Genomic DNA, 20012 nt, shown 5'->3' on the forward strand with positions numbered 1-20012 from the left:
TTTCCTTCTTTCTTTTTCTTTTTCTTTCAAGTGAAAGAAAGGGCCCAGAGAGACAAAAGTGCCCAGGGCCCACAAAAATCATAGAATTCAACCCTGACTGTGTGGTTCTGGCTGAAGGTGTCTTAGGAAGTTTTGGTGAGGCTGTCAGCTGGGGATACAGTCATCAGAAGATTCCACTGTGGGAGGATCTACTTCTAGGTTCACTGAGGTAGTTGCTGGTAGGTTTCAGCTCCTCTCTGGCTATTAGCTGGAGGCCTTAATTCCTCACTACACAGGCCTCTCTACAGCTTCCTGAGTGTCCTCATGACAAAGCAGAGGGCTTCTGCCAGATGAAGGCAAGAGAGAGAAAGAGAGAGAGAGAGAGAGAGAAACATCAAGGCAAAAGCCTCAGTGTCTTTATAACCTAATCTTGGAAATGATGGCACATCAAGAGGCCAGGCACAAAGAGTACACTTTGTATGATTCCATTTATATGGAGTTTAAAAATGGGCAAAACGACTCTATGTGTTAGAGGTGAGAATAGTGTTCCCCCAGAAAGATAATGACTGGGAGTAGATTTAAGGGGGGCTTGGAGAAGCTGCTGCATTTAGTTTCTTCATCTGGGTTTTAGCTCTACAGGTTTGTGAAATTAACTAAGTTGCACACTTTTCTCTATGTATGTTATACTTCAAAAAGAATTTTTCAAAAGTCCGTGTCAGAACACTTTTATTGTCTTCCTTTCCTAAAGAGACATTCTAGAAATGGTATCTGTTATGGCTTGGTGTATATCTGGGATAACTACAATATCTGGTCAACATTTTGGTCCAAGGCTGTGAGACCTTGACTGAACAAGTCACTTATCCTCTCTGAATAATGGTTTGCAAAGAGCTGGGTGGACACATGCCCTTCCAGCCTCAAAGTGTGATGGAGAATGTTGGGTAACATCAGGTACAGTTGAATACTGTTGTACACAAGATTAAGTACTAAAGTCAGGGAATAATGTAAAAATCAACTATAAACAAACTACCCTTGACAATTTTGTAGATAACCTCTAAATCACTGGGATGCCCTTGGAAGCTCAAAAGCCAGGCACTAGGAGTGTACTTCTTTTGTTTCTCTTTAGATTTCTGCCTTTAGTCTTCTTTTCTGCGGGGCAGCCTAGGACAAAATTGGCTTGAATAGCAGTGCGGGGGGTGGAAAAAAGGATTTTTTTAAATAATATATATAATTTTATAATATATATAATCTCTTTTATGTTGAGGGCACCTAATTGAATGTCCCTATTACATATACCTTTACAGTAATTCCAACATATGTGAAAGCACTGAAAATTATAACAATATTAAGGAAATGTAGTGATGATTCATCTTTGGAACAGGAGCTTTCCTTGGAATATTTTGGGTCTAGAAAGCCTTTATGGATAATGTCAAGGTTAAACAAAGTGACTGATTAAAGTCAATTAACCAAAACAGGGGGCTGCTTGATGCTTAATGACATGTTGGGATAATAAGTAGAGAAAGAGGCTAAAGTCAACATTAGATATTACCATAAATAGCAATTTTGCAATTATGTAGTACTTTATAGTTTACAAAATCTAAATCATTTCTTAAAAATTAACCTTACTTTAAAGATGAGGCTTAACTACTCAAGGTCATCTGACTAGCTTAACAGGAGAACTGGGATTTATAATCAGATCTTCTAAGTTCAAAACCAAAATACTTCCCAGGAGACCAGGAGATCTCCCCCCAGCCCGTTTATGAGTGGTGATGGTGCAAAGAGGTAGGTTTGAGGATTTGTGGTCTAGCTCTCCTGGGCTTATGCTCTGGCTTCAGCCACGTGCCTGATCCATATGACCTTGACCATCTTCTCTAGGCGAGATTCCTAAGATTAACCAAGATAAGGTGGGAGGCACAGAGTTACCTGGGTGGCTATGATTCTCACCTAGGTAGAGACCTGCTGCACAGGATGAGGTCAAAAGTTGTCCTTGTGTGACCCAGGATGTGTGGGGTTTAGGGTTATTCAGCTGGGTGATACAGCTGGTTTCTGATGCTCCAGGATTGGGCCAGGTTATCTTTTTAATACATATATACCTGCATCATGCTTATGTATGCATTCCATATCTGCTTATCAACCATTTGAAAAGATAAACTTTGCCCAATAAAGACATATGTTATGAAATAATTGTGATATCATAATTCACCCTCATGGGAGTTGGAATTCACAATGCATAGGACAATCTTTGTGCCTTACAGTTTTGCAGAGGTGTGTAACCCTTTAATGGGACTGAAGGCTCCCAGACAGGGCTCCTCTACTGACTAGGGGGACCCAGATGTAGCCTTGTGAAGTGGCTTAGGGAGGAGAGTAGTAGTGGGCTCGGTGGAGAATCTTCTCCAACTCCTCACATTTAGGAGAGATAGTGCTATGTCCAGATATGATTCCATTTCAGTTATAATTTGTCATTCCAGTGTTTCCTTTGGGACTCAGGTAGCAGCAGGAGGCCCCCTGGTGGCCTGAAATCATTCATGAGTTTGCTCATCAAGCATTTTGAAGGGCCTGTGTGGCTGGAGAAGTATGATGGTAGTAAATACTCACCTACACCTGTTGCTTACAGTTGAGGCAGGGCAGAGTAGGATGACCTATTTGGGGAGAGTTGAGAACTAAAATATTTTCTTTTAAGAGAGTAAAATAAATGGACAGTGATTCTAGATAAACCACTCGCTTTCTGATTTTTCATTCTTTAGTTCATTTAGCAAACATTTATTGAGTACCTACTCTGTGCAAGATATTGTATTTGGCATCACATGAGGGTTAAAAAAAAGACATCATCCCTTTTAAGGAGCTTTGGAAGAGGATAAAACATTTATGCCACCAACATGGTAGAAAATGAAAGGTGCTATCAGAGAGTAAATGAGTAAAGACTCTCAAAGGAGTAATTACTTTGAGATAAAAGGGAAGGCTTTTTAGGAAGGGGTTGCATTTAGGCTGGAGCTCTAATGAGAAGCAGGATTTGGAGACGTTGAGACGGAGAGGGACAGGATGGCATTATGGAGGAGGGAAAACAGAAGTTGAACATACATGGAAGCAGGAAACCACAGTCTGATTCAGAATGGTGAATAGTCTGATCTGGCTAACTCATGAGTTTTCGGGCTGGAGTGAAGTGAAAGCTGGATACATCTGTTTGGATCGGATAGTGGAGAACCTTGAACACTTGCCTGAGAAATTTCTTCATCAGCAATGGGGAGCCTTTGAATATTCTGAGCAGAAAAGAGGCGTGTCAAAGCACAGACTCCCTCCCATTGAAACCAACCTGATACTACATACTTGCATTTGGCCCGAGGAGTGTGGATGTGCATGCATTTAAGATAATTGTGGTGTACTCTACTATAATAAACAACTCCAGGCTTGCACCATCTGACCTTCAAAGCCAGGAGAAATGAGGCCATCAAGGTTTCTCCCCTTAACAAAACTACAGGCTACAGTCAGTGCCATAGGGCTCCTGCCACATGAGGTTTGTTTTGTTTTGCTTCGCATTTCCAAGGTTTAAGAAAGGCTTCAGGCCTGACTATCTTCCCATACTAGTTTCATGTGGTTTAAACAACATGGACTAGGGATATTCCTGGCAAGCGTTCTGGGGTAGAGTCCTAGCTGGGTGTAGAATAGCTCAATATCCACAGAAATCAAGCAGTGATCTTATTTGCATTGTATTAGAACTAACGCAGTTAAGCAGACTAAGAATCTACACAATGCCTGACATATAGTTGATGCTCAAAAATAGGTGAAGCAAATATTTAACAACTGATTGAATAGTTAATGCACATTTAATAACACATTATAAAATTCCTGACTCCAGGCACTGTTTTCCTAATTGTTAATGGCATAGAAGTTGTTTAGAATGTAGTGAACATAATATTATTCTTCACAAGTCATAAAAGAATGATATAATAAGGGGCGTCTGGGTGGCTCAGTTGTTAAGCGTCTGCCTTCAGCTCAGGTCATGATCCCGGGGTCCTAGGATCGAGCCCCGCATCAGGCTCCCTGCTCGGCGGGAAGCCTGCTTCTCCCTCTCCTCCTCCCCCTGCTTGTGTTCCCACTCTCACTGTGTCTCTCTCTGTCAAATAAATAAATAAAATCTTTAAAAAAAAAAGAATGGTATAATAAAAAATAAAAATCTTTTAGACAAGTTAGGGAGAAGCAACATGCCCATTCGAGAGAAATACATTTGAGACATTGCCAACGAGGCAGGGGAAGATGGGCAATTTGGAACTGCAGTAAACATAACTACAACAGCAACAAGCATTTAAGAAATTTCAGCAGCAATAAGTATTTATTATTTTGAATGAAATGTACATTAAACTTTATATAAAAATCGTCAAAAGTGCTAGGTTGGATTATTTTAATATTAATTTAACCCCCCCATGTCATTTAGTAGCTACATCTTTTACCTTTTAACTTGACTCATTAAAATCATCTAAAACTGTCCAATGTTAAAACATAAAAAATATTAGTTTTTCTTTAAGAAAAAGTACCACCAGTGATGAGTTATTGAAAGCAAAAAAAAAAAAAATAGATGCCAGAGAATCAGCTTATTAAAAAAATTATCACAGAATTTCATAGAAGGATGCAAAGTCTGAGGTGATTTAGACTCTTGGCAGAATATTTTTTTATGATACAACTTCTTTAAAGTGTGGGTTTTTCTTTTTCTTTCTTTCTTTTTTTTTGAGGCAGGTCGCTGGTGTGCCAGAACTATCTGACTATTTATTTTCTCATCTTTCCTTGGCTACTTTCCAAGGTGAACTGAACATTGTCTAATGCTGTGCACCTCCCATGACCCCTCAAATGTCTAATACAGAGAAAAAGCTGATTTTTCAGTCTCAGAAATAGCCCTTAGAGTTAAGTTTGTCATTAAAGAAGACACAAGTAGGTTCTTCATAAAACAGAACCCCCTCTACCCTCCCACACTCAATTCACCCCCATCCCTCTGGTCTCCTGCAATGCACCATTCATTCTCTCCCAATGCACCATTCATTCTCTCCCACTGCACCGTTCATTCTCTCCCACTGCACCGTTCATTCTCTCCCACTCTAGTTCTGGGTGAATTGGATGACACACTGAGAGAAAGTTTTCAGGCCACATATCCCATTGGGGATTCAGTCCTAAGCAAACAAGCTTCTCTGATTCGCCACAAGAGCCGTCTGACTCTCCCGTCTCTTGGCTTTCTTGCTCCTCTGCCTCACCTTCCAGCATAGGGCACTGGAAGCTAACAAAAAAAGTCCAGATGACAGGAGGACTAGACCCAAGATGGAGATGATGGAGCCATGGGAATTGAAGCTGTAAGCCACAGCAGTGACCACTATTCCAGCGATGAGGACCACCACAGCAAAGGGGATGATGCAGCGGTAACAGGAGAGCTCAGCACCCCCTGTAGCAGCTGTCAACTGAATCTCACTGACCAAGGGGACTGTGGTGACCACCACTTCGGTGTTGGGGCTCTTCTCCATTGTCACAGGCTTGGAAGATGTTGGGGTTCTCAGGATCTCCTTTATGGGCTCTTCAGTCATTTTTACTAGTGATGTTTCCTAGCTGGGTTCACAGACTAGACCTGGGGGTTCTCTCCAGGGTGGAAGCTGTGGAGGAGACAGAACATATCAGGTAAATGCATCAGAGTGAGCTCTGTAAGTAAGAAGTGAAGAGCTGGGGAAACATCTCTGGGGTCTTTTCTAGGAGACACAGATGCATGTGAAAATCAACTTTCATATTTTTTCCCCTGATTGTTTGTGTTCTCTTTGCAAAAAGCAAGATAAAGTGATAGCCATAAAAAAAGGGAAGATATAAAAAGCAGGAAGCACTTTACAGTGCTTAATATACCCTGACGATCTACAAATGTTTTACAAGGCTTTCCGCTCTGTCTATTGCTTCTCATTCCTCTAAACGCACTGAAAAGTCTCAATCCTAATCCAAAAGACAGCCTCCTTCATAGGGAGAATACACTATAAACAATCCTTTGCACGGTTCATTCCAAAACTCATAGCAACTTAGACTCTGCCAATGTTTTCAGGCATAACATGCATTCCAAACTATCACTCATTCACTGCCCACCAAATCAGTGTCAAGACCAGCAGACAGTGTGCGAACGAGGTTCTCCTATAGCAGATGACCGTCAGCAGGTCTTTATTGTTGTAACTATTTAACAGTGCAACATGTGTCCTGGGACTGCGGTGGGGTTGCAGGTCAGCAAAAATTCAGCGGCAATAAGACCAGGATTTGTGATCTGAAATGGGGCTATACCTTCCAATCCATTTGAAAAAGGAAAAGTTGCGGGGGGGGGGATTCAGTTTTGTAGGATATGATTTTGTAATTTCTTACATTAAAGTAAGATTAACTCTTAGAGTAACGAGCTGTCAATTCAAAATTTTCCATGGAACTCAACAAGGAATTTCAACACTATGCGGACCATGACATGTATTAAAAAATAAGCATGCTAGATTTTCAGCAAAGTTTTAGACTTTCTTTATTTTCCCATGCCCTTGCTGCGATATACCTTTCTGGATATTTTGAACCGGAACACTTCAGGACAAAATCTGAAACTCTTGGTCAAAAGCGTCTGGTTGAAATGCTGCCTAGGAGAAATCAGTGAATGCTCTTGTCTGCTGTTCAGACATGTTAAGTCATTCTCTTTTGTCTCTGAGAAGCGACAGAGCAGCTAAAGGATCGAGCAATTGCAGTCACTGAAGAAATTTAGAGGAAGATTCTTGAGACTACTTCAATGAGATTAATACTTTGAACGAATGAAGCATCCACTGAAAACAAATTCAAGCCCAAATCAGCATATCACTCCCTGTGCAATGAAGCTAAATATTAGAACTGCCTGTCTGCCTGTAATTTTTAGTCACCAAAATTAATCACTGCTGTCCAATGATACCCTAGTATCATTACTAGGCCAGTAAAAGGATATTTGAGATTATGTCTGAAAGCAAAAAAAAGTCTTCCCCCAAAGCTGAGGCATAAGCTAACTTGCAAATGAAGATCTGTCCCCAAACGACACACACATACCTCCGAGAAAAGCAATCCATTATCAGGGGAGCCACTGAACTTGGGAGGGAAGAATCAGCAGCGCTTGAGCTTCTTCGGTCAACTTCTGCGAAAAGAGCCTGTAATAGCACGTCTGTCAATAAAATGACAGGACAAGAATCTCCTCTGGGGAAAAGAAAAGATAGAAAAATACTGTGCTGTATGGTTGGTTTCAGATCCTGGAGTTCCTTCTTTTGCTCTACCTCTGTTCCTAAATGACGCTTGTCTTTCCCTCTCTCTCTTTTTATTTCCTCCCCCTCTGGATTGCCCCTCCCTGTCATTTTTTTTTCCTTCGTTCTCTTCCTTGCCAGCAGATTTCGAGTTTTGGCTTCCCCCAACTCTGCTCAGTGACATGATAAGTCAGAATCATTCTAGAGTCCCCAGAGACAGGAGCCAGCTTTTACTTTTATTTCTCTTGCAGCATTTACTAAGTAGACGGCTTTGCATTACTCATTTTTTCCCCAGCTAACCTCCAGATCTTCCTCCCACCCAACAGGCATTTTCATAAGAAAATCCCCGAGTCAGCTCTGCAGACCCAGCTGAGGGGACAGAGCCGAAGGGACAGACTCTTTAGGGCAGCAGGAACAGCTGTGAAGTCATGGGGCAGCTGAATTCAGCCTGTAAGCCTGCAAAAATCCACGTTCCTAGGCTTCCCCAGTATTCTTTATTTATATGTGTGTGGGGCCATGTGAAGCTTAAAACCTCCCTTGTTTGATATTAATTCACTTAGGAATGAGGGTGGGGGATGCAAATGCTGTGGTTGAGGGAGAAACCAATCATCTTGATTTAAACACGATCACTTCTCGTGCTAGGAGGTGAGTACTTTTGGCAATGCGGAAATTATTATCACCATCATCGCTGTCATGTACAGAGAGGATCTACTATGGATGTGACATACAGTCTGCATGCATTAACACTAATTCTCACTAGTTTACAAATGAGTTTATAAATAGTTTATAAATGAGGCTTGGAGGGTTTAAATAATCTCACAAAGGTCACACAGAAAGAAAGAAACCCTTATTTTGAACCCCAGTCTTTAATGGGCACATAAATCATGTGGAGAGCTCGTTAACTGTAGAATCTGATTTAGTAGGTCTGTAACAAGCTCCTGGCTGATGCCAATCTGCTGCTCCTTGGCCCACTTTTAGGAGAAAGATATTTTAAACATTCAAGTAGACATGGCTTGATACATCACACTCTCAAACAATAAAGTTAAAGGTTTGTATCTGCCCATTCCCCAAGTGGCCTTACAGATTTATACTTTTTTTTAAGATAAGCTATTGGAAATTTTAAAGCCCTAGATTGCCTTTTTAAGAGAAAAATGAGATAGTACTGGGACACTATTAAAAGCTCACCCCTATACTTCCGTAGCTAAATGTTATCCATCCTCTATATTTTAATCTCTACAAGTTTTTTTTTTTTTAAAGATTTTATTTATTTATTTGAGAGAGAGAATGAGAGAGAGAGAGAGCATGAGAGGGGGTAGGGTCAGAGGGAGAAGCAGACCCCCTGCCGAGCAGGGAGCCGGATGCGGGACTCGATCCTGTGACTCCAGGATCATGACCTGAGCCGAAGGCAGTCGCTTAACCAACTGAGCCACCCAGGCGCCCGAATCTCTACAAGTTTTAATAATTTCTTTTTAATTAATATGGCGAATCTACAAATGTGAATTAGATCTCGGAAGAGATTTGTTCCCTTCTTCCTCTTGGGGTTGTTAGATTTCTTTAACTATTGGTGCAGCGCTTGGATGTTCCTAGGCATCTCCCTTCTGTTCTAAGATAGCCTTCTGCATCTAGTAAAAATACTTTGATGATTTTATCATAAAGGGGGAGGGAACAGAAGTCCTTTTTTCTAGAATGGAAGTCAGAGAGAGGGCTTCTTCATCGCAAAAAAAAAAAAAAAAAGTTGAAAAGTCCCTGAGGCCTGACTTCACCAAGTAAGGGGAGACCAGCATGCTGAGAACCCTGAGTACCTGGCCAACCAGGTACAACCCAGCTACAAAGTCCTCCTAGCTGCCATCCTTGTACTTTTAAAATGTGGGGCCACAAGAGATAGAGCCATCATCCAGGAGAAATGCTGGTGTCAAAGATAAGGGATGCTTAGGACCAGGGCATTTCAGCACTTGCCAACACTGCCCTGGGAAGATGGTGATACGGAGGCTGCTGGCTACATACACTGGAGGCTTTGGGGACGCTCCTTATAAGAGCATCAATCCCTCCCATCTGCAATGTGTGGACTTTGGGCACAGTTCCTCTCCATCTCCTAGCATAGGTCTCTTTCCCCCCAAAATAATCCAGTAAACCCACTGAAGCTCTCAATATCACCTTACCCTGTTGAATATCATAGTCCCCTATTACCAAAATCAAAGGTAATGAATCCAACTTTCACCAGAGAGAAACCAGAGGCACCATTTTTCCGCAGTGAGCCCTTGACTGAATCTGTAATAAGGGACAGTGAGTGTATCTGTGTGCTGGGAACGGGGGCAAGTCTGTCATTACTTGTAACACCAAAGCATTCTTCAGCCTTTCCAGGCTCCAAGCATCTCATTCACCCTAATTCTTCACAGAGAGTGTGCATATGCCTAGATACACAGATGCACATCTTCAGACTCTAAGTAGACAACCAATGATTTGTATTGATAAATACAAAGACGAAGAAAGCTTTGGGATAACACAGAAGTTGTATACGAAGAATAGGCACCAATCATTGTACTCACGGACACACACAGTTTCAACTGACTTTTATCTCTTCAAGTTGAAATGCAGGGAGAATTCCTAGTGATCAGTGCTGATGTCTTTGAATATTTTTACCTGCTTCCACTCTGTGCCTATAAGATACTAAACCTCCTTGGGAATTCCTTAAGGGACACCTGCCCCCAAATGCAGAATCTTATCCACAATGCAACCAGTCTTCTTTCTGCAAGCCTTTCAGAAGGGAGAAGAAATCTTTCTGGTTCTTTTTAAAACACATGGCTCCAGGAGATTCTTTTAAGTTTGGGGAACTTTTCAGAAAGCTTCCAGTGCGTGAATTAAGTCAATGCCCCCCACCACCCCATATTACCCCTCTGTAGGCATTCAACATTTTTTCCCAGATCTTTCAAAAAGCAAGGCAAAGATTCTTACCTTTCCCAGCCAGAATCCGACTGAGACAGCTGCCCGCCTCGGCCAACAGCAACCCAGAGAGGGGGGATGCAAATCACCACACTAGGGACTGTAAACAAAGTACTCAACAAGGCTTAAACACAATTAAGGGGCCGGAGAAAACTTGGAGAGAGGAAATCCTTTAAGTGCCGCTGCATTTTGTTCGGTTTCCCTGTATGAGAATGTTATCCATATTTTTAAAAAGGGAATCAAGTTTGAAAAGAATGTCCTGCTTTGTTTTACTCTTTTTATAGCCTCATTCAGGCTTTCATTTTCAAGATGTTCCCTACCCAAAGCCCCCATCCTGATACTCCTCTGTCCTACTTGGAACCTGCAGAAAAGAATTTGTCATCTTTGTTCTATACTTCCAGGCGGGTGTGGGGTTCGGGAGGTATGTGGGCATGGGGAGTGGGGTGTAAACTAATCTCTTTCATCCTAATATGCATGTAAGAAGAGGAGTAATTGAAGAGGAGGATTCATGGTGAAAATGGCATGTGGTTTCTTGTGTGGACCCTTTCCCTAAAGTCCCAGACAGTAGTGGTCTTTTCTGCGCTCTTCATCAGAGGATGGCAAGGCACCATGGAAATGATGGTTTACTGGAAAATCACATCTCTGAGGAACTGAACTCCTAATCAGCACCTAATTTCCAGGCTTCAACATCAGTCTGGTGCTGGGAAATTGAAACCACCCTGCAACATGTAACATTCCCACCAAAGGCATCATAAACAGCAGAGCTTGCTAGTCTGGAGAGAATTTCCCCAAATTTGAAAAAATCTTATTTCACTCAGAAATGAGATTAGAAACAAAGCTATTTAGGGGCAGGGGATACAGAAGTGGAGGAGGGCAGGGAAGATGGTGATGACAAAGAGGAGATTTCGCCCCTTTCCCTTTGATAGAAGGCAAGGTTCAGTCTCTGGGCTGGAAAGGGGGCGCATTTTGATTTTGCCATTGACTTTATGCTGTTGAAGACCTGGAAATTGCTCCTTTGGGAACACACAAACTTTGCATTTTGTGAAGAGCACCCCCACGTGTATTCAATTACTCGCCCATATTTGCTTTCAGTTTGCCTTTGCTTGGTGTGGTTCAGTTGGCTAATTTCCAGCAGCTCTGAAGATGCCAGTTCCTTCCGGCACTCCGTCCAATCACTGCATGCCTTTGATCTGGGTCATCACCCAGTCCAGTTGGATTCAGTGAGATTTGGGAAGCTGGCCAGTTTTTCTCCTTTCCAATGCTTCTTTTAAGGGTGTGTCTGCATTTATGTTCTGAAATCACTAACATTTTGGAAAGTGATCTGTGCTTGTGTGTTCATTTTGGATAACAGGTCATGTTATTACTGCTTTCCCCCACACCACTCCCCACCCCCAGGCACTTTTCTTTGAGCCCTAGGACATTAAATAGAGAGATCTGATAGCACCAAGAGGAACAATGGGTATGCCTTAGATATAAATATATATTTTACTATTTGCTGGTCAATTTCCAGCTACCAGAAACTCATGAAGTCCACGTGAGTATAAAAAGGAAAACATACATCTTTTAGATACACATCCTGGTCACCATTCTCTTACCCATTTTGTTCTGAGTAACTACGAATGATCATATAAACATAAAAAAACAGAGTTGCTAAATCAAATGACACAGTGGAACCTTAGGGAGGGCTGAGTAAATCACCTCTCACTTCAACAAGACCTAATGGGCACTCCAGCCTCAGATGAGAAATGATTTTCTTGTTTCAAAATCTGAATATAAAAAAACAAAAACAAAATCTGAATATATTTTGAAACTGCTGTGTTCCTGATACATCACCATGTATCTTGCATAATCCTTTGTATTTATGTATTATTATTCTTTCGAGCCCTAAGATGAGGAACCTCGAAGGTAAAGAGTTATAGCAAATTGGGCTACTACTAGGGAGAGAGGTGAACCAGGATTCAAGCCCAAGTGCTGCTTTCTCCTGTGTTGTGCTGAGAAGACTGTTGTGTAGTATTTATGAGGTTGCGTGTCTCTTCCTAACTTGAGAGGAAGTCCCGTTTTCTTGGGTTCAGGATGACATAGTCTCACTAGGTTTAGTTTTGGAAAAGCGTTTTGAGAAGGCGTACCTATTGCTTCTAGGATGATGAAACCATGTGTGTTGCCTCATATGCATCTGGGTTTTGAAATTGAGCTGTCCTCTTACTAAGCAGATCTGGGGAGGTTTGAGACACACCCTAGTACCAGTGGAGTCTTGCCAGATGCCACGGCAGTAGGGACATTTCAGATGTCACCCAGGCCATTCCTGTGCTTTCACGAACATTTAAGTTCCACTGGTATTTACTATACTCTTCTCAGGTGCCAGGGATTTGTTTAATGTTCTAGTTGAGAAGGTACAATCTAGTAAATAAAGCATGGTCTCTGCTCTCAGTGAGCTCATAGCCTAGGACAGGAAAGCCACAAAGCAACCTATGTGAGTAACCTTTTTACTAGAGGGGATAACAAGCTGCTATAGGAAGCCCAGGCAAAAATAAGTCAGCCTGGCATGAGTGGGAGGGGAACGCTTGATGGCAGGCAGACATTGAGAGTATTATAAGTAGGGAAGGAGAGAAGGTGAGTCTAGGTGGAAGGATGCATATAAACATAGCTCAGAAAAGTGTGAGTCCTCGCCGAGAGCTTGGAGTAGCCTGTGTGGTTGACTTGTAGAGCATCTGGGACAGACAGAGAGCAGTCCGAATAAGACTGGAAAGGGTTTATGGTGAGATTATGGCCTCAATGTCAAGTTGGGACTGTATTCTGAGAACAATGTGTTTTTTGAGCAGAATGGCATGGTCAGCTCTCTGCATTATCACAAGTAGCCTGGCTACTTGTGGGAAGTCAGAGAGTATGACTGGGACACCAGTTAGAAAATCTCTGTGATTGTCCAGGTGAAAGGTCCTAGGGGCCTGATATTAGGAAATGTGGGCAGGTCTAAAGACACCATAATAGACAGAATCAGCAGAACTTGGCAGTGAATTTTCTGTGGGAGAGGTGATCAAGGGAGAGGGAACTGTAAGGTTATAAGGCCTAAGTAATTAAGAGCTTGGTGATACTGTCACCAGAAATAGAAGGCCAGGACAAAGAGCAGGTAGGGTGGAGGATGCACGCTTAATTTTGTTAGCATACCTGGCCACTTCTCCAGTGGAGAGGCATTATTGCCTGCCTACTAATTCATGAACCATTGTTTGAATTGCCAAATAATGTTGTTATTAGCTCACAGGTAAATTTGCCTCTAAAATTATAAATGAATTTATAATTACCTCATTCCATACATATACACACAATTGATGTACATTGTATGCACACATGACTTGACATTGCTAACTTTTTTCATACAACAAGAAAGTCAATATTTTAAGAATTCCAGTTTGAGCCTTTGGTTGTCCTGACTATATGCAAAGAATATATTGATCCCATTTTAAAGTTCAATTTTAAACTTTGTGAAAACAAGAACATAAATAGCAATCCTTTTGTACGACTGTGCACCATGAGAAAATCACCCCACAGATGTTTTCCAGGAATGAAAGTGTTTTCTCCTGCATTGATCACTACTCCAAGCAAGGGACTACTCATGTAGAAGACTACATAAGGAAGTTCCAATCTCCCCATATCACAGGTGGAGAACAGCCTTTGTCTTACCAAGAACTAATTTTATGTTCCCCCTGAGTTAATGCAAAAAAAAAAAAAAAAGCAGTCCAAGTCCCCTGTGGATTTCTTTAGAAATGTCATGTTTGGTCCTTATGCAATGTAAGCAAGACTTCATATTGGGGTTTACCAAGATCATGTTGACTGGAAAGTCTCCCACATCCTCAAGGATAATATCAGCAATTGTGTGTGCTCAGAAAGTCTTTGCCAAATAAATGAACAAATAAATAAAAGAATGACTATACATTGAAGTCAAATATAAACTTGGGAACTCAGAGCATTATTCAAATGGATAATTTCAAAGTGACCTGCTATTTAGTGCTAAGTACATTAATTATTCAGTTACTACTGGCATTTTTTCAGTATTCTTTGGATGGTAGTTACCATGTAGATTCAGCCACGGGCTTCACCTAATAATAAACAAACATTTACTGAGCACTTACCTTATGCTATACACCTTTTATAGATTTATTATTTCATTTAATACTCACAGATAATCCAGGAGGTCGATGCTAGAAATAGTCCCATTATACAAAAGAAGAGATGAAGGGACTTGCCTGGGGACGTCACCGTTTGGAAAATGGTAGAGTCCAGGGTTAGACTCAAAGCCTGTTTGACTCCAAAGTTTCCCTCTTAATCCCTGTGCAATAGTTTCTCTGTTCAGTTGATGTGCACACTTTCTATTGCTCACAAGTTTATACTTCATCTGAAATAAACTCTTGAGTTTTGAAATGATTATTTTGCCAGAAGAAACACACAATCACCTTCCCATAGAAACTCTGTAGGGGCCACTGATGGAGAGAAGGGCCAGTTCAAGAAACTGTTTGAAAATATTTTTATCCACTCACAATCTGATATCCACAACGTGGGTGGGTAGTGGGAAAGGGAACCATTTGCCCAGCTGAACTTAGTTCAAAATAGAACTATTTATCTTATGAGCTTATCTTATGGAACAATGCAGAGAACAGATCTCTTGCTTTCTTTCTTTAGATAAAAATTTTAAAGTTTTGCTTCAGAGAGGAGATGGTACCTTGCTGTCTCCTTTTTGTTTACTTAAATAAACTATACAGGAAACAGGCATCATTGTCTTTGTAAAAGCAGTTGTAAAGCTTGGTCAAACTAATGATCCCAAGACAGTGGTGTGACCGCAGAACAAGAACACAATGTTTCTTCTGTTGTGTCTTGAGGGGCACCCAAGCTCACTTTCAACTCCAACTGGCCACTTGTGCTTGGTGGGTAAATCTGCCATCAATAACTTTGGATGACTTCCAATTTGATGGGCTCAGGAGTCTCAGGAGAACCTCTCTCCCCTTATTTCTTGGTATTTATTTTCCAAGTTAAACTTAGTTTGGAAAACTTTCTTTATAGCTCCAGTTTAACTTGATCTTTTTTCCTAGGGTCACAGGGTAAGGTTTTGGATCCCTTCCACAGCAAAATGAACATCTCTGACTCTCCACTCTGGTTGTGCAATGAAAACAGCCATGAACAGAAAGTCAGGAAACTTGGATCTGAATCTTCTTTCCTCTCTTTCAGAGTTCTGTCTGTCGGACTTCAGGGTCCTGTCTGTAGATCTTTTACTATTCTTTCTTTTTATTCTATTTTTAAAAATCCTATTTGGGCTCATAATATCTGAGAACTTAGACAAGACAGCTTGGGGGAAACTGCTAACACTGCCACCCAAGCTACCAGAACAGCTGTAGGAAGCCTCTAAAAAAAAAAAAAAAAGTCCCTGGTTCAGCATCTGTCAGCAAAGCCATTGACCTCTTACTGTGGATATTCATCTATTTCCCAGTGAAGAGAGTCACAGACATCTGGCTCAGAGGCTGACTGCAGTGCAAAGGTTTTCTTCAGTTCCAGTCAGAAATTCTAGGTTTGCAGTGATCACACACTAATTTCCACTCTTGCCTGTCCCAAGCCAGTGTAGTAGGGAGTGTCGGGTGTCCAAGGAGATCAATAACAAGATAAATAGTCAATTGAATTTGGAAGTCAAGCAGCAGGGGTCTGAATTCCCACTTGGGGAGCCTTCCTCTGCTGTAACTGACATGACATGACGTAAGCGGGAGACCTCAGTTCACGGTTTTATGTGACAGGACACAGGAGCACCTGGTGTTAGGGAGGACTGATAGGAAAGCCTAAGGGTGAGTCTCTGGGAACAGGAAGCAGGGACCGCTATACCAATGAGGCTCTGGGACAGAGAGTTTTGATAGGTTTTTTAGAAGCAACTGGGCTCTCCAGAAGCTGCCAAAAGGGTGCCACACGGAGCGGGTAATTCGTTCGTGCTTCTCCCCTCCCAGGCCACAGGATCCAGAAAGAGCAGCTGTGCCATTCGCTGTGTGACCCAGTGGATTCCTAGTGTTCCCAGTTCACATTCTCAAGTTTATGGATTAGAACTGAGAAAAGGATAGCCTATATATTCCTCTCTTTTTTTTTTTTTTAAAGATTTTATTTATTTATTTGACAGAGAGAGACACAGCGACAGAGGGAACACAAGCAGAGGGAGTGGGAGAGCGAGAAGCAGGCTTCCCGCAGAGCAGGGAGCCCGACGTGGGGCTCCATCCCAGGACCCTGGGATCATGACCTGAGCCGAAGGCAGACGCTTAACGACTGAGCCACCCAGGCACCTCTATATTCCTCTCTTTCTAAAATTCCTTTTTATTTTCTTTGTGGTGGGATCATGGTCTTAACACCATCAAGTATATTCCGTACCCCAGCAAGGATTTGGACTCCCCGCATCAGAACCGCACAGGGTACTTGTCAAAAATACAGGTTTCTGGGCTCCAGCCCAGACCTACTACATGACAGCCTCGGGATATTTGGCGTGCATGTGTGTGTATGTGAAGGTGTATGTCTTTGAAAGGTCAGGAATCTGCATTGTTTTATATGTGTCCCAAATGAAGTTTGAGATCCTCTGCTTGATGCTAATATGGCAAGCTGTCGAGTATTTGAGCCTAACCACACTACTCCTCTGGATAAAACCCATCGGTGGTTTCTCTTTGTTGAAGGTTTGGAACCTCAGCATGACACACAAAGCACAAAGCCCCTTCCTCTCCAGCCTCTGCTCCAGGTTGGATCAAGTCACAGATTACAGCTACAACACACTTTTTCATGTTCCTCATGACTTGCTGGTTCCTACTCCTAGAGACTCACGATGATGTGTACTTCTCTTTCCCGACTACCTCAAGTATCCCCTTCACTGATAAGTCTTCCTCCATCTTCAGATCAGGTAGGCTTCAGTTCCCTTCTACGTGTCCACATCCTGCTCGAAGCCAGGGTTTCTTAAACTGGGCATGTTTAATATTTGGGGCTGGATGATTCTTTTTTGTGGAGGGGCTGACCTGCTCATCGCAAGATGTTTAGCAGCATCCCTGGCCTCTACCCACTAGATGCTGGTAGCAACCTCTGAGCTGAGAACCAAAAATGTCTTTGGACATTGCCACATGTCCCCTGAGGGCAAAATTGTACCAGATTGAGAACACTGCTCTACTTACATATAGTCCTCACCAAATTATGTAGAAAGTAGCTGTTTGCTTGTTTATCTCTTCTAAGAGTCTAAGAGTTCAGGTGCAGGGGCTATACAAAATTTATCCTCATGACCCCTGTGCCAAAGCATAACACCCAATGCATACAGTAGGCATATAACACATATTTCCTTCGTAGCAAGACTTTGAGGTGCCAGGTGTCAGAAGACCTAGATTTTAGCTTATCTTGGTTGGCTCTATTGCTTAAAATGTGGTGACTGTGGACAAATCAGGTAGCATCTCTGTGCTCTGGTTTCCCTCATTTGGTTCTGGTTCTTTTCTGCTTTGTGCTAGGATGGCTGCTTCCTGGTATGCTGACCTTTAATATCAGTGGTAGGAAATTAAACAGGTTTTACATCTGCAACTGCTCAGGATTCACAGTATTAATAGGGAGATTCATCCACTCTGAAGGATGATTTTTTTTTTCCCTCTAATACACCCTATGAAATGCCTCTTTGGTTATTTCATTATCTTCAAGAAAGGCTTCTCTTTCTCTCTCTCCCTGTTTCTTTCACTCTCTCTCTCTCCTTCTCTGTTTGCCTACTTTATGACTTCCTTTTACATTCTGGGCATTCCATCACTGTGGCTTCTGTGTTCTCCCAGCACTGTGGTGGGCTGGTTTATATATCTTGCTCCCTCCTTTAAGCAGAAGGAATTAGTTTCCAGATTGAATTCAGCTAAGAAGGACCCCTGTTGCAGGGAAATGTGGACTCTGCCACCACCAACTCCCCTCCACCAGCAGCTGGCTGGGGCTTTCCATTAACCATTTCATGCCCTGAACTTGGAGGCTACGGAAAGCACTGACAAATTGTAAAATTCTACGTAAATGAGTCACAAAGTGCCAGACACATATCCTTTAGGCTGCAAGGGGGGCTTGAAAATCATCTAGTCTAGCTCTTTCATTTTCAACTTGGGAACAGTGAAGCCTGAACAGATCAGGGGACTCACTCATTACTATTTTCTTTGCAGTTTCTTACGATCTCAAAAAGTCAATCTCAATCATTCTGTTGCTTTCTTAATGCATCACAGCTAATCTTTATTTTCCATCTTTTCCTATACTTCATGATCCTCTCTTTAAGCTTAAAATAAGAATTTCCTTTCAATACAGGGTTTGGGGATGTCTCATCTGAAGGAGGTGACAGATGTTTTTAAAATAGTGAGCTCTGTTTTTCTAGGTCTACAGTAGCACATGGTTTAGAAGGATGAACAAGGTTTTGTTTTTTTTTACCCCCAACGGACAATTCTTTTCATGCAAATTGAAAATAGTCCTGTTCTATTCCTCGATTTTTTTTCCTTACAACTTTCTTTTAAAAACTTCTTAGGCAGATTACCAGGATTTGTTTATAAGAAGACAGCTGTTGAGAAAATGTGCAGTGCTCATTAGCCACTAAAATGTTTTCTATTCGAGAATTTTTGAAAACTTGCAATATAAATGCACCTGTCTCTTAGTTTACCTGAAGAGCTCATGGATGGTTTTGTTAAGAAATTTGGCAGCCTGTTGCAACCTGAGAGTCTAGGATTGCTCATTGCTGATCAAAACAATGGTGTTTCCTTGGGGACTCAGATGAGTAAAAAGCTACAGTGGGTGGAGGGAGACTGACATAGGATTTCAAACTTTGGTTTTGCTAAACAAGTACAGGAAAAGAAAAAAAAAAAGAAGACCACCATCATCCATAGTCATGATGGTTTCTTAAAAGAAAGAGTACTATTGCTCAAAAACAAAAAAACAAAACAAAATAGGATATAATCTCACAACATTGATTTTACTTTTTCACATTTTGAAACCATGTCTCCAAATCAGCATGTTGAAACCACCAAACCTAGATTAATTAATCCAAGAACCAGAGTTGGAAATTATAATGTCAAATCCTGTTAAAAAAAAAAAAAAAGGAAGAATATACTTCTTTGATTTGTATTGGTATTAACTATTGCTCATGTCATTTGTTTCTCCAGTTGGGGCCAAGGTGTTAATTATGTCTGAAGATTTCTAGATTACTAGGGAAACAGCACAGTGGAATCCGTATGCCCAGACTCACAGACCTGGTGGGGAGAACCTCTAACTTTGCCACCACATTCCATAAACCACTTAACCTGTTTGTTTCTTCATCTTTAAAAACACGACCTATTTCATAGGATGTTGCATAAAATGAAATTATAAATCTGCAAGCACTTAATAAACTATAAAGTGGTCTATGGCTGTGAGATTTTGTATCTCTAAACTTTGTGGACTTTTTAAAAAAAATTAAAACCTTATCAAGGTTGTGTTAATCTGTCTACAATGTCGGATGAAATTTATCAACCTACATTTTTCATAGGAGAGGACAGTATATAAAGTATGTGTCAGTGCCTGGCATAAAATAGACCATTATTTTTATTCCCTTTACCCACTTGGAGTACATTTTTGACTCTACAGATAATATAAATGCCAAACATTTCACAATATAAGTGATCGTGAAAATTTGAGAATTTTTTGGATATGTGAGTGAAAAGGATATCAAAATAACCTTTAGGTAAGATGTGGTATATATATACAATGGAATATTATGCAGCCATCAAAAGGAATGAGATCTTGCCATTTGCAACGACGTGGATGGAACTGGAGGGTATTATGTTGAGTGAAATAAGTCAAACAGAGAAAGACATGTATCATATGATC

General features: G+C 41.4%; 1 protein-coding gene across 1 annotated transcript; it reads right to left on the reverse strand.

The window, feature by feature from the left end:
- Positions 1–4275: 4275 nt before the first annotated feature.
- TMEM100 (transmembrane protein 100) lies at positions 4276–10255 on the reverse strand. Its single transcript, XM_081805249.1, has 3 exons — positions 10170–10255; positions 7030–7173; positions 4276–5603 (listed from the first exon to the last, which is right to left on the reverse strand). Exon 3 carries the CDS (start codon positions 5535–5537, stop codon positions 5133–5135), a length of 405 nt encoding a protein of 134 aa, XP_081661375.1. The 5' UTR covers positions 5538–5603; positions 7030–7173; positions 10170–10255; the 3' UTR covers positions 4276–5132.
- Positions 10256–20012: the final 9757 nt, after the last annotated feature.

Source organism: Leptonychotes weddellii, chromosome 15 (genome assembly GCF_054177405.1).
Source record: "Leptonychotes weddellii isolate Sample4059 chromosome 15, ASM5417740v2, whole genome shotgun sequence".
Classification (NCBI taxonomy): Eukaryota; Metazoa; Chordata; class Mammalia; order Carnivora; family Phocidae; genus Leptonychotes; species Leptonychotes weddellii.

Bases quoted from the DNA above. Each gene is read 5' to 3' on its own strand.
- TMEM100 (XM_081805249.1), bottom strand. From the start codon at position 5,537: ATGACTGAAGAGCCCATAAAGGAGATCCTGAGAACCCCAACATCTTCC.